Source organism: Apus apus, chromosome 1 (assembly GCF_020740795.1).
Source record: "Apus apus isolate bApuApu2 chromosome 1, bApuApu2.pri.cur, whole genome shotgun sequence".
In the NCBI taxonomy this organism is placed as follows: Eukaryota; Metazoa; Chordata; class Aves; order Apodiformes; family Apodidae; genus Apus; species Apus apus.
This window is the reverse complement of record NC_067282.1, coordinates 94,934,297-94,949,109: the sequence shown is the minus strand read 5'-3', so window position 1 is coordinate 94,949,109 and position 14,813 is coordinate 94,934,297. Positions and strand designations below refer to the sequence as shown.

The 14,813-nt window shown below is 45.0% G+C and overlaps 1 protein-coding gene across 2 annotated transcripts in view; it reads right to left on the bottom strand.

The window, feature by feature from the left end:
* IFNAR1 (interferon alpha and beta receptor subunit 1) overlaps positions 1-13,708 on the bottom strand; it is a 36,749-nt gene extending 23,041 nt beyond the window's left edge. For both annotated transcript variants that reach the window (XM_051618209.1, XM_051618217.1), the window contains exon 1: positions 13,602-13,708. In XM_051618209.1, the coding sequence (XP_051474169.1) occupies positions 13,602-13,692 (91 nt within the window). In that variant the 5' untranslated portion in view covers positions 13,693-13,708. The remainder of the gene's footprint in view (positions 1-13,601) is intronic.
* Positions 13,709-14,813: the final 1,105 nt, after the last annotated feature.

The window sequence follows — 14,813 nt, the reverse complement described above, 5'->3', positions numbered from 1 at the left end:
ACAGGAAGGACATGGCGCTACTGGAGCAAGTCCAGAGGAGGGCCACAAAGACGGTCAGAGGCCTGGAGGACCTCTCCTCTGGAGACAGGCCGAGAGAGTTGGGGCTGTTCAGCCTGGAGAAGAGAAGGCTCCTTGGAGACCTTATAGTGGCCTTCCAGTACCTGAAGGGGCTGCAGGAAAGCTGGGGAGGGACTTGTTACATGGGCATGTAGTGATAGGACAAAGGGTGATGGGGAGACTTAAATTAAGACATCAGGAGGAAATTCTTCACTATGTGAGTGGTAACACACTGGAACAGGTTGCCTAGGGAAGCTGTGGAAGCCCCATCCCTGGCAGTGTTCAAGGCCAGACTGGATGGGGCTTTAAGCAGTGTGGTCTATTGGGAGGTGTCCCTTCCTGTGAGCTGGGGTTGGATTTAGATGATCTTTAAGGTCCCTTCCAACCCAAACCATTTTGTGATTCTATTAGTGTCTTTGGTTGAAATTTTTTAAAAAGTTAATCAACACCAATTCACATTTTAACACTTGTAACCATCAATTCATATACTGGAAGCACAGAAAATGAGCTGCAAGAGAAAACTGGAGAAAGCAAGTGGCCAATTCTACGTATATCATCTGATGTTTGCATGGAAAATTCTGTCGTTTCGACCACTGCATCATCTATTTTTACAGGCTATGAATAACAAAGGGTTTGCAGACTGCAAAACCAGAGTCTAACCTGTATCTCCTCTAAGCACATTTATCCAATGTACTTTTTACCTACTAATATTAAAGTACATTATTATTTACATCAGACTTTCATGTATTTGAAAACTATGTTAAACATGACTAACAATTAAAAGAAAAACTGCATGGCAGCAACAATTCTTTGTTTTTCTTTTAAGCCCAATTTTCAAGCTTTCTGAATGACTTTGTGAGAAACGTTTGTCGAGCCAATGAACAGGCCCCCACAACTATCCTTCAGCGAAGCACAGTTTATTTACATTCTCACAAGAATGGGTGACCTAGGCAAGTAGGCACATCCATAGTAAGGTGAATAACAGTTTATATTCCCTATTCCCAATGCAAAGTTCCCTCCCTTGTTTCCCCACTGGCTGGGTACTCCAGGGTTTACAGCCTATCCGACGCTTCAAATTATCCTGTAAGTTTCCCGCCCCTGTTTACACATTCCATTCTAGCAGTTTACTTTTTACCTTTTAAGGTACAATTTTGATCTTTCTTGCCCCCTTGGCTGTCTTCCCAAATAACAAATCTACTGGTGTCATCCTGCTCTGAGAAGCAATATAGAAGTGGCTTTGTTCAGTCTTATCTTGGGCCATAAATCCTTCTTCCCCAGATGGAGCCCAATTCACTCCCTCAGTTTCTTGGGCTGTAAACCACTCCCGGTGTCCTTGGAATGTGCAGATATCTCACTCATCTCAAACAAACTATTATATTCCTAACACTAGGGTATATATATATGTAAAAAAACCAAACCTGACACTATGTTTCTAACACTAGAATGCAAAAACAGCACTACATTTAATTTCTAACAACTTCTACTTTTTTTTTTTTTTTTTTGCATTTTCTCCAAATGGCTTAAATTGCTTGAGAAAACATACTTGAGGAAGTCACAATACTCCAGCTGAGATCAGTAAATGCACGTCTAGCTTACAAGATGCGCAACTCTAACCAGCACTGCAGCGCCCTGATATTTTTGGGGTTTTCTACAGCATAGCACTTAAACTTCTACACAGAAAGTACAAGGCATTGTAACATTCCATCTTTGTTTTTCCCAGGACAGATATTTAGCCCAACCTTTGTCATCCTCTGTTTGCCTAAGTACACAGCCTCGTACATGTCCTTTTTCAATACCACTGTACTTTTTTCCTGAAGTATTTCTCCAGTTTTTCAGGCTATTTCTCAATTCTACTCCTGCTTCTCAAAACAGTTGTGAGCTTCGCCAACTCAGCTAGATGTGAATTTAATAAGCTCACACTGTTCCGTCACACAGATTATTATTAGCAGGTCCCCAACTGACACATCATTCTCTCTTGACACTGAACTTTAACAAATTTTAATGAGCTGGAAAAATGAGCCTGAAGCAGTTTAACATAGATTATTTTTGTCTGTATCCTTAAAAGATTAGTATATAATATGGATTCAAAAGGAATACTAAACCAAAATACTTGCAGTTAGAGCTCCTCTAGCCATAAAGTCTTCTACTTTAGGATAGCAGAAAATCAGGTTGATTTAAGATGACAATTATTCTCAACAGTACAGACATATACATGTTCATCCTTTCACATAATACTCCCTAATTCCAGTAATTGTTTTGTGTTTGCTTCCCTAAACTAATTTCTTAAATCCCAATGAGAAGCAAAGCAGGAATAAAGGAGTAAATTTAATAACTTTTAACTACCACAGAAATATTGTGATTCAGCTAGAAACCAGATATGCTAAGTAATATCTAAAAATAAATTCTTCCTGGTTTCTTTTACTAGTGATGAAAAGACAAACATTTAAAATGAATTCAGGTTTGTTCAGTTAAAGCATGATGACAGTTTGGTGCTGAGGACAACACTGTACTATATTGGATTGTCAAGGAAAGAACAAACTGAAGACAAGAAAAGCTTTTAGCACAATTGCCTGTCTTCCCCTGTCAAAGTTGAATAAACTAAGATAAATACAAAACTGTTCTAATAAATATCTCTATTTGATTTAGAATATTTTCATGTATATTTTCAATAAATGATAGTTGAAAAATACTAAAGATTACATAACATTACAGAACAACAAAAGCCATTCAACAACAGAAGGAAGCAATCTTAGCAAGACAGAAATATGGTCCCTCAATGGTCAGCAAAAGGGAGATGCCATTAAGAACACCTAATAGCTCCTGGCTTATCAAAGTAAGTGCGTGGTAGAACCAACGGAAACTACCTCAACCATACAGCACAGGAAGGAAAGGAGGCCTGTTGTGTGTCATAGTAAAAGAAAAAAAAAAAAAAAAAAGGCACAACCAAACACACACCAAAGCCCACCCAACAGTTACTGGTTCTGTGAGCAGAGAGGTGCTTTAGGGAACCAGGGAGACATTCTACTGCAAGAGCTTTTAGACAGGAGCACTAGAGGAACTGCTGGCTTTCGCAAGGCAGAAGGTGAGAGGTCACCATAACACAGCAGTTACTTCTAACTCTGGAAGTAGCATACAGTACATTAGCCATTTGCTCTAATATGGGCAGGTTAATCCAAGTAGCTGCATGTATCTCAGTGCTTCCAGTTCAGGGCTGATGCACCAAGAATTCCCCTAAAAAAAACAAACGACTGAAAGAAAAGAAAGAAAAAGAGGTTCCAGAGCTGCTTCTCTGCCCGAATGCTACCATGAATGCCAAGTGTAGACGCCTGAAAACAGCCTCTCTCTAGTCCTCTTTTGGGTATGCCAAACTAGAGCAAACACAATCTTGTGCAGAATTCAAGAGTTCAGGTGGCAGCAGGAGCAGTATGCATCCCCACTGCGGAAGCATTTATGTCATCTGAACTAATTTAGCCCATGTATTCTTTGTTGCATGCCACTAAATCCTGCAAATACGGAGGAATTTACCGCTCCCCTCCTAGGAAAAGGTTTTGTACCAGAGCCGTTTCCTGCCAGCTAAGGATGTAAGCGGCACAGGCTACCACCCCGCACCGCTACTTCTCTCATTTCCGTATTTATACCTTACGCTCTGTCAGGCCAGACCGAGACGCCTTTCAAGCCACCCGGGATGACTCAAAACCCTCCTTGCCCCACGCTTCAGCGACAGCCGCTGCCATCCGGAGACGGCCCGAACGCCAGAGGCTGAGGCGCTGAAGACCAGCTCCTCAACCCTAGAGGAAAAACCCAAGGACACCGAGCCTCCCTGACCCACGCAGACACACCTACCCAGACCCGAGGCCCCGGGACCTCCCGCCCCCCGTCCCGGCAGGGCCGGGCCGGGCCGGGTCGGGCAAAGCAGGGCAGGGCAGGGCAGGCAGGGCAGGAGGGCAGGGCAGGGTGGGCAGGGCAGGTCAGGGCAGAGCAGGGCAGGGCAAGGCAGGGCAGGGCAGGGCAGGGCAGGGCAAGGCAGGGCAGGGCAGGGCAGGCAGGGCAGGAGGGCAGGAGGGCAGGAGGGCAGGGCAGGCAGGGCAGGAGGGCAGGGCAGGCAGGGCAGGGCAGGCAGGCAGGGCAGGCAGGCAGGGCAGGAGGGCAGGGCAAGGCAGGGCAAGGCAGGGCAAGGCAGGCAGGGCAGGGCAGGGCAGGGCAGGCAGGCAGGGCAGGGCAGGGCAGGCAGGCAGGGCAGGGCGGGCAGGGCAGGGCAGGGCAGGGCGGGCAGGGCAGGGCAGGGCAGGGCAGGGCAAGGCAGGGCAGGGCAGGGCAGGGCCGGGCAGGGCGGTGTAATAAATAAAATTATGTTTGTTAATCAAATCAGGCTTTCTTAAAGGCTGGTGAAAAATTACAAAGTTTTGACCCTTCACATACTTAAATCACAAGATATCTAGTGTGCTTTGACACCTCAATACCTAAATCACAGGCATCTGGTGTTCTTTAACACTTCAAAGGGAAGAGCTAAGCTGTGCGATAAGCTGTAAAGGTTCACCCATAGGACACTGATAAAGATGAGGAGCCTTCAGCCTCACGACCATCAGGAGGTGGGACAAGACCGATCCTCTAGCAATACGTCGCTGAGATACAAAGTATACCAGGATTGACACATATACGGGAACCAGAAGAGTATATAATCAGCTACTTTCGGGAAGTGGGTGCGCGCCGTTGGCGGAGCAAAGACTCCCCGGCCGCCCAGCGCTGTTTTGCTTGCTGCCGCTTGCTTAATAAACCAATTTGATTAATTGGACTGGTTCCTGTCAATTATTGGGACACAATCTATAACAAATTTGGTGCCGTGACTCGGATAGAGACAATTTGGCTGTAAACCTCACGGGGGAGGCGCCCCGCTGAGTAAGCGGCCCCTGTTGAGGGTTTTTTACACCCAAAACCTCTACCGACGAACTCGAAATTCGACAGCAAACAAATAAAAACCGGTAACCCCGTAAACTTTGTGCACGAAGACCCGAACGAAGACTCAGGAGTGAGTAAGTATAGGCCGGTTATCCGTTCGGTTGGGGTTGGGTATCCCGGAGTGTGCCTGTGTGAGACGTCCCCTTGAGGACGAAGCAAGTGCGGACCCCTCAGTAGTGCGGTTCCCATCTCCCGCGAGGGACTGGGCCACAAACAGGGGGAAGCGATTGTGTGTGTGTGTGTGTGTGAAGGCACTCCGGAAGATGGGACAGAAGAAAAGCAAGCCTTCTGATCCCATGGGTGGGTCGGTGCCTAAGGTTAGGTTACCCCAGATACCGCCAGACAGTCCGTTAGGAATAATGATTAAATATTGGAATGATTACCCTTCTAGGCAGGGTAAAGATAAAGCAAAAATGATACATTATTGCATGGAAGTTTGGGGTGGGAAACAAATTAGAGGTGACCACCTGTATTGGCCCGTTTTTGGGTCCTTTGAATATTGGATATGCCAGGCTTTACATATTTATGTTTATTCCAAGGAACCCTTTAGCCTGGAGGAGGGTGAATATGCACACTTATGGATAAAGTCAGAGACTAGAGTAAATCTTTATCCCTTGAGAGAGAAGAAACAGGGGGGTAGGAAAAAGACCCGGAACGAGGATGAAATCCCTACCTCACCCCCCCTCTTATGTACCATCAGCACCACCGCCACAGCCTTCACCTCCCCCAACAGCGCCAGACTTTATCAATACAGATTCTCCCTCTGGTTCTCCTGAAACTAGACGAGTAACTCGAAGTCAAACTAGGATGAGGGAGGATAAAAGTAACTTATATCCGCTGAGAGAAGTTGCTATGGGGGGAGCGCAACCTGGCATGGGATATGTTTCTGTTCCTCTGCACTCCGGGGACGTTAGAGAGTTTAAGAAAGAAATGGGAAACTTGTTAGAGGATCCCCTAGGAGTTTCAGAACGGGTAGATCAGTTCTTAGGACCCAACATTTATACCTGGGAAGAACTGCAGGCCATATTGGGCATTTTGTTCACTGCAGAAGAAAGGGAAATGATCAGGAGAGCTGGGATGAGGATCTGGGACCAACAACACCAACAGGGTCCGGCGGCAGATATTAAATGGCCTCTTCAGAGACCTAATTGGAATAACCAAAACGAAATAGACAGAGGCCATATGCAAGATCTGAGGACAATAATTGTCCAGGGGATAAGGGAATCTGTCCCTAGGGGACAGAATATAAACAAAGCCTTTAGTGAACATCAAAGGAAAGATGAGACCCCTACAGAATGGTTAGAGAGATTGAGAAAGAACCTCCAATTGTATTCAGGGCTGGACCCTAGTACACCGGTAGGACAAGCCTTGTTAAAAACCCAATTTGTAGCTAAATCATGGACGGACATCAGAAAGAAGCTGGAGAAAATGGAGGATTGGCAGGATCGGGGTTTGGATGAATTGTTAAGGGAAGCCCAGAAAGTGTATGTCCGCAGGGAGGAGGAAATACATAAGAAACAAGCCAGAATGTTGGTAGCTGCAGTCAGAGAAGGGCAAAGGATGTCAACCCCTGGAAAAGGGTTTGAAGCTCACCATACAAGGCAGGAGACTCGAGAACCTTTAAGAGGTAGAGAACGGGGAACTGTGATTTGTTTTTATTGTGGAGGAAAAGGGCATGTTAAAAAGGACTGCAGAAAGAGAAAGATGGATGAGAAAATGTTTAAAGAAGATTAGGGGTGTCAGGGGCTCTATTTGCTGGGAACCCGAGAAAAGATAGAGCCCTTGATAAAATTAAAAGTGGGTCCCCAGCAACAAGAAATTGAGTTCCTAGTGGACTCGGGAGCAGAAAGATCTACCGTTCAAAAATTGCCCCAAGGATGTAAAATATCCTCGGCGACTATACAGGTCATTGGAGCAAAAGGAGAACCTTTTGAAGTACCTGTAATAAAAGATGTGTTTTTTGAAACCCATTCTAAGGTAGGGATTGGGTCCCTGCTGCTCATGCCGGAAGCAGACTATAATTTATTGGGGCGAGATTTGATGATCGAATTAGGAATTGGTTTGGAAGCTAAAAATGAAACACTAAAAATTAAACTGTGTCCCTTACGAGTAATAGATGAAGAGAAAATAAATCCTGAAGTCTGGTATACTCCGGAAACAGTAGGTAAGTTAGATATTGAACCCTTTTCAGTAACAATAAGGAACCCAGAAATACCAGTCAGGATAAAACAATACCCCCTTCCTAGAGAGGGGAGGCTAGGTTTGAAACCTGAGATCCAAAGATTACTTGAAAAGGGGTTACTAGAGCCCTGTATGTCTCCTTTTAATACTCCCATCCTGCCTGTAAAAAAAACCGGATGGAAATTACAGGTTAGTACATGACTTACGAGAAATTAACCGGAGAACAATAGCTAGATTCCCTGTGGTGGCGAATCCACACACCCTCCTTAGTCAAATAGGGCCCGATAATCAATGGTATAGTGTAGTAGATCTGAAGGATGCCTTCTGGGCATGCCCTCTCAAAGAAGATTGCCGAGATTACTTTGCTTTTGAATGGGAAGACCCAGATAACCATCGGAAACAACAATTACGGTGGACGGTATTGCCTCAAGGGTTTACCGAGTCTCCGAACTTGTTCGGACAAGCCTTAGAACAAATCCTGAAGGGGTATGAGTTAAGTGAAGGAGTTACGCTGGTCCAGTATGTGGATGATTTGCTCCTAGCTAGTAATAGCGAAGAAAAAGTGAGGCAGGAAAGTATTAAGTTACTAAATTTTTTGAGTTTACAAGGATTGAAGGTATCAAAATCAAAACTACAATTTGTTGAAAAAGAAGTAAAATATTTGGGACACAGATTAAGCAAGGGAACTAAGAAATTAGACCCCGAGAGGGTGAATGGCATATTGTCATTACCGACTCCTAGAACCAAAAGACAGGTTAGGCAATTATTAGGTCTCTTTGGCTATTGCAGGCAATGGATTGAGAACTATAGCAAAAAGGTGAAGTTCCTCTATACCAAATTAACTAAGGATGGGTTATTGAAATGGTCGGAGGATGATGATAAACAATTAGAAACACTAAAAACTGATTTAGTAAATACCCCAGTTTTGAGCCTGCCAGATGTAAAGAAACCATTTTATCTATTTGTCAATGTTGATGAAGGGACCGCATTTGGGGTATTAGCACAGGAATGGGCAGGAAGCAAGAAACCTGTGGGATACCTATCTAAACTCCTGGACCCCGTAAGTAGGGGTTGGCCCACCTGCCTTCAAACGATAGTAGCCGCAGCCCTTTTAGTAGAAGAAGCCCATAAAATTACCTTTGGAGGAGAATTGAGGGTTTTATCACCTCACAACATCAGGGGAATTTTACAACAAAAAGCTGACAAATGGATAACAGACGCTCGGCTCCTAAAATATGAGGGCATTCTAATCTCCTCTCCCAAACTGGAACTCGAGGTAACAAGCGTGCAGAATCCAGCACAGTTTTTGTATGGGGAGCCGAGTGACAAAATAAATCATGATTGCCTTTACAACATTGAAGAGCAAACGAAAATCAGACCAGATTTAGATGAGGAAGAACTTGGAGAAGGAGAAAAGCTATTTGTAGATGGATCATCCCGGGTAGTTGAAGGAAAGAGAAAATCAGGATTTGCAATCATTGATGGAAAAACATTTAGTGTAATAGAATCAGGACCTCTGAGTCCTAGTTGGTCTGCACAGGCTTGTGAACTATATGCTGTATTAAGAGCCTTGCAAATTTTAAAAGGTAAAATTGGAACCATATATACTGATTCAAAATATGCCTTTGGCGTAGTGCATACTTTTGGAAAAATTTGGGAAGAAAGGGGTTTAATAAATTCTCAAGGAAAAGGATTAATACACCAGGAATTAATAATCCAGGTCTTACAAGCATTACGAGGACCAGCGGGAATAGCCGTAGTACATTTAAAAGGACACCAAAAAGGATTAAGCCCATTAGTCAGAGGAAACAATCTTGCTGATCAAGAAGCAAAAAGAGCGGCATTAATGGTGATCCAGACTAAAAGAAGTCGGGAGGACTGTATAAATTGTGGAAAGGAATCAGACGAATTCCCATGTTATGAGTGTTGGAAGGATTTTGGAATCGATGCAGTCCCCTGCAGATGTCTAATTTATGATGAATGTGACAACCCCAAGTATAGCCATTGCCATCTACACGGAAAAATTTACTCAATCCTGAGTTTTACAGTACAGGAAAAAGATAAGCTGACTCAGATGGGAATCAGGGAGACAGAAAAAGGAAAGTGGAAACTCCCAGATGGCCGGGAAGTTCTCCCAAAACCTTTGGCTTTGAAAATTATGCAAAAATTTCATGAGGACACCCATTGGGGAACTCAGGCGCTAGTGGATCAGTTTGCCACAAAGTATATGTGCATTGGTGTATACAATATAGCTAAAGGAATAGTTAGCGAATGTATGACATGCAAAAGGGTCAATAAACATCAGTTACGGGAAAAAGCCCTGGGGGGGAGAGAACTGGCTCACAGACCATTTGCTAAAATCCAGCTAGACTTCACTGAACTTCCAAAGGTGGGACGATATAAATATTTATTAGTAATCATAGACCACTTAACCCATTTTGTGGAAGCATTCCCGACAGCTAGAGCCACCGCTCAAACCGTAGTGAAGACTTTGCTGGAAAATATAATCCCTAGGTATGGATCCATTGAGGTAATAGACTCTGATAGGGGCTCCCATTTTGTTTCAAAAATAGCAAGGGAAGCTCTCTCCTCTTTGGGGACAAAATGGGAATATCATACTCCCTGGCATCCACAAAGCTCGGGAAAGGTAGAAAGAGTAAATGGGGAAATAAAGAAACAGCTCACAAAATTGATGTTAGAAACTAAGATGTCATGGGTAAAGTGTCTCCCCTTAGCACTACTGAATATAAGAACACAGCCCCGAACTGATGTAGGAATTTCCCCCTTTGAAATGTTATATGGGATGCCATATGATTTAGAAATTCCGCAGGACCACCCCCAACTTGAAAATTCACAAATTAGACCTTATATAATTCAACTTATGGCTAGGAGAGTAAAACTGCGGAATAAGGGCTTAGTAGTACAGAGACCCCCCTTGGATGTAGCCATGCATAACATAAAGCCAGGAGACAAAGTGCTAATCAAATCATGGAAAGAGTCCTCATTAACCCCCCGTTGGGAAGGGCCCTATCTCGTTTTACTCACCACAGAAACAGCCATCCGGACAGCAGAGAGAGGCTGGACCCATGCGAGCCGCGTAAAAGGACCATTAAAAGACTATTCTTGGGAAGTGACAAGCCCGCCCGGAGATCTGAAGATTGCCTTCAGGAGGTTGTAAATGGACACACAGATAACTGTGGTACAAGTGAGCGACTACAGCATATGGGTGGGGTACGGTTACGTTGATACAGGGGACATAAAAATCAAGTGGGACATTCCGAGCTGTAACTGTTATCCTTTTTATTTGTTTTATTTGTAAAGGGTGTCGAGAAAGGTGGGGGACCCATTGCCGTTACGGGATACCCCCCCCGAGGGGTTTGCCAGCCTTGTGGGGACAGAGAGCGTGAGCTCACCAAATTGGCTCTAGACGCAGGAGATATTTGCACAGGGTATTAAACCCAAGTACTATTGCTATCACCCTAGTGATTAAAGTGTTTTGTCGCAAGACACTTAAAGGGGTTCAGTGTGATTCACCTGAAATGCACAGAAATAAGCGACTTTTCTCCTGAAGACTACCCCTGCTGCCGAGAAGATGATACCCCTCGTGGCTCGAAACAACCGAGTCGACGAGCGAGGCAGAGGAGTAAAATGCTGTGGAGAACAGTACCCAGAGAGTGGGACTGTACCAAGACACTGTGAGGACTGCCTCAGTGTTAACCAAGGGAATCGCACGAAACACCCCGGGAGGAGTGATAGCACTGGAAAAGACTGGGTAACTGGAGTTAGTGCTCAAACTAAACTTATCAACCGGCCGGGTTTCCACCCTTCTCGACACACTCTAATTCTGATTCTATTAAATCTTGTAGGTGTACACGGATACTCTCACCAACCATTTAAATGGACACTGAATAGATGGGAGGACCAACATATAATTCAAACTGTTATTACTCCTGGAGTACCAGTGTTTAAAACACAGCTGTGCGAGTTAGCCCCCATGAAACCCTGTCAGAATCTTATGGGGTATTATCTGTGTCCAAGTTCTAATTCAGGAAGAGCATATTGCAACGCTCCCAACCAATATTATTGTGCTTATTGGGGTTGTGAAACGATTGCCTCCAATTGGAGCCCGGGAGCAGGGCCAGATAAATACCTAAAGGTTACTTGGGGTCCTCAGGGGTGCACGCCCGTGCCTATTCAATCGGTCCTTCGAGGAAGTATAGCACCTAAACCTAAAGGGAAAACTTGTACACACCTGGAATTAATAATACAACAACCCCTGGATGAGGGATGGTTACTGGGAAAAACTTGGGGAATACGATACTGGGAATCTGGAACTGACAGAGGAGGGCTTATACATATAAAAAAGGAAATAATTACCAGTGACCCTGATCTGGTGGGACCAGATGAAGTATTAGCAGAGAAAATATCTCTCCCATCAGACACAGAAATGTTTAATGAAACAGATGCCAAAAATAGCACAACTGCAGCAATTAATACCCGAGGCAATTCTCTTTGGAAATTGGTGCAAGCCAGTTATCAAGTATTGAATGCTACTTATCCAAACTTGACAGAGCACTGCTGGCTGTGCTATAATATTCAACCACCTTTTTATGAGGCAATTGGGGTAACTGCTAACCCTAAACGAATCAATGGGTCAAACCCCTCACAATGTCTGTGGAAAAAGGAAACCAGTCAGAGCCAGGGAATTACATTGGCTCAAGTAAGCGGGCAGGGGAGGTGCATTGGGAATGTGCCCCACAATAAGAAGCACTTGTGTAAAGCTATGATCCCCTTGAATAGGAAGCCACCAGCTGACTGGTTATTACCAGCAAAGAATACCAAATGGGTCTGCTCCTCCATTGGAGTAACTCCTTGCTTATCGCTGAAATTATTCAATGAAAACCAGGATTATTGTATCCAAGTGTTAATAGTTCCTAAAATTATATATCACCCAGAGGAATTTGCCTATGAATATCAAACAGTCCCAAAACACCATTTGAATAAACGGGAACCCTTTACAGCCCTAACAGTAGCCACGCTGGTAACTTTAGGTGTAGCTGGAGTCGGTACAGGGACAGCCTCCTTAATTCAACAAAATAAACAATTCAATTCCCTTAGAGCAGCTGTAGATGAAGACCTAGAAAAAGTAGAGAAATCTATTAGTGCTTTAGAAGCCTCCCTGAGATCCTTATCAGAAGTAGCATTACAAAACCGTCGAGGACTGGACTTATTGTTTGCACAGCAAGGGGGGTTGTGTGTTGCTCTAGATGAGGAATGCTGCATATATGCAGATCACACTGGAGTAGTTAGAGACACCATGACAAAACTACGAGAAGGATTAGAAAAAAGAAAGAAAGAAAGAGAAGCACAGCAAAATTGGTATGAATCTTGGTTCAATTATTCCCCATGGATGACTACCCTATTGTCTACGATCGCGGGACCTATGATACTATTAATTTTGGGATTAACATTTGGTCCTTGTATATTGAACAAATTAATTGAAATTGTAAAGGGCAGGCTGGAAGCTGCCCATTTAATGCTTATCAGGGCTAAATACGAGCCATTAGATAAGGAATCGGCAATGGAAGAAACATTAGCTTTAAGTTACGCTGAACTCCAAAGATTTGATGAACAAAATGGTAAAAGAAAAAGGGGGGATTGTAATAAATAAAATTATGTTTGTTAATCAAATCAGGCTTTCTTAAAGGCTGGTGAAAAATTACAAAGTTTTGACCCTTCACATACTTAAATCACAAGATATCTAGTGTGCTTTGACACCTCAATACCTAAATCACAGGCATCTGGTGTTCTTTAACACTTCAAAGGGAAGAGCTAAGCTGTGCGATAAGCTGTAAAGGTTCACCCATAGGACACTGATAAAGATGAGGAGCCTTCAGCCTCACGACCATCAGGAGGTGGGACAAGACCGATCCTCTAGCAATACGTCGCTGAGATACAAAGTATACCAGGATTGACACATATACGGGAACCAGAAGAGTATATAATCAGCTACTTTCGGGAAGTGGGTGCGCGCCGTTGGCGGAGCAAAGACTCCCCGGCCGCCCAGCGCTGTTTTGCTTGCTGCCGCTTGCTTAATAAACCAATTTGATTAATTGGACTGGTTCCTGTCAATTATTGGGACACAATCTATAACAGCGGGCAGGGCAGGGCAGGGCAGGGCAAGGCAGGGCAGGGCAGGGCAGGGCCGGGCAGGGCAGCCGCCCCCCGGCCCCAGCGGGAGGGAGCGCCCAGCCGCGGGAGCGGCACCACCGGGCGCACCGCAGCCGCGCCCCCCGCAGCGGGGCAGCGCCGCACGCCGCCCCCGCTCCCCCTCGAGCACGGGTCCCCGGGGGCCGCGCCGTGCGGGGCCCGTCCCGCCCCGCCCCGCCCCGCCCCGCCGGGCTCACCTGTGCAGCGCAGGGGCAGCGCGGCCAGCAGGCAGGGCAGCAGGCAGGTCGGCAGGCAGGGCAGCAGCGCTGCCGCAGCCCCGCGCCCCATGCCAGGCGCCCGCACGGCCGCCCCGCTCCCGGAAGGCTGCGGAGCATGCGCGGGCAGCCTCGGCGCGGCCCGGCGGGCGGGGCAGCAGAGGCCGGCGGGGGCTGCGAGGGGCTGGCGCTGCCCCCCCGGGCGGTGGGAGGTGTCTCCGGAAGGGGCGGGAGGGGGCAGGAGGGAGGGCGGCCCCGCTCTGCATCCTGGGTGTTATAAAAATCACGTTTTTCCTTGGTTAAAAGAGCTTACAATCATTTCAGCCATACTTCTGGGTAGAAGTGTTCCTAGATGCTGTTGATGCCTCTTCTGCTATGAGATGCTACACATTCTCTGAGCATGCCTACTAAGACTAGGCTCTCCTGGGACACTGATGAAGATATGCATAATTGGAGCTTTAATTCTTTTAGCCTGTAGGTTTTAAGAAATGTTTGATGATTGCTAAAAGGCAAGATACAAACAACAACAACAAAAATTTACTTTATTGTGGCTCATAAGTGCAGGGATCTTTCTCAAGTCAAATCACCAGTGCCATCTAAGATAGCAAATTTTTATCGAGGTAGAATATTTCTATGGTTTGCATAATCTTTTTTATGTAATAACCTTTTCTGAGGTGGTCATCAACAGCTAACCACAGTGTCAGTTTCGCTTGTTAAAAGCCAGCACCATTAATATTTAACTGTGCTTATGAAACCCAGATGCTGTAGATTGCTGTAGATGAATGAATATATATGCAGCATTAGCCAACTCAGGGATGTAAAAGCTGTAAACTCGTCCTATCAAAAATTCTGATGGTGGAGAAGAGGCTCATACCATTTCAGTGAAGGCTGTGGAGAAGGGACTGCAGATAAACACGTCCGTGAAACACATGGTGTCTAATGTTATCTAGTATGCTACAGGTGCTTGTAGCTATCACAGTTTCTTTAAAGAAAAGTAGTTTATGGAGTGTTTAAACAATCAATGTCATTTTAGTTTCTTGTTTCTATTATTCATTTATTTTGGATCAATAAATCTGTAATGCGACAAGCATAATGCAGAAGTATATTTATTGTGTAACAGAGCTCAGTGAATGATAGTCTATTAAGTACCACTCTGTGTGGGCCATCGTATCTGTTCTGATCATCATATGACCT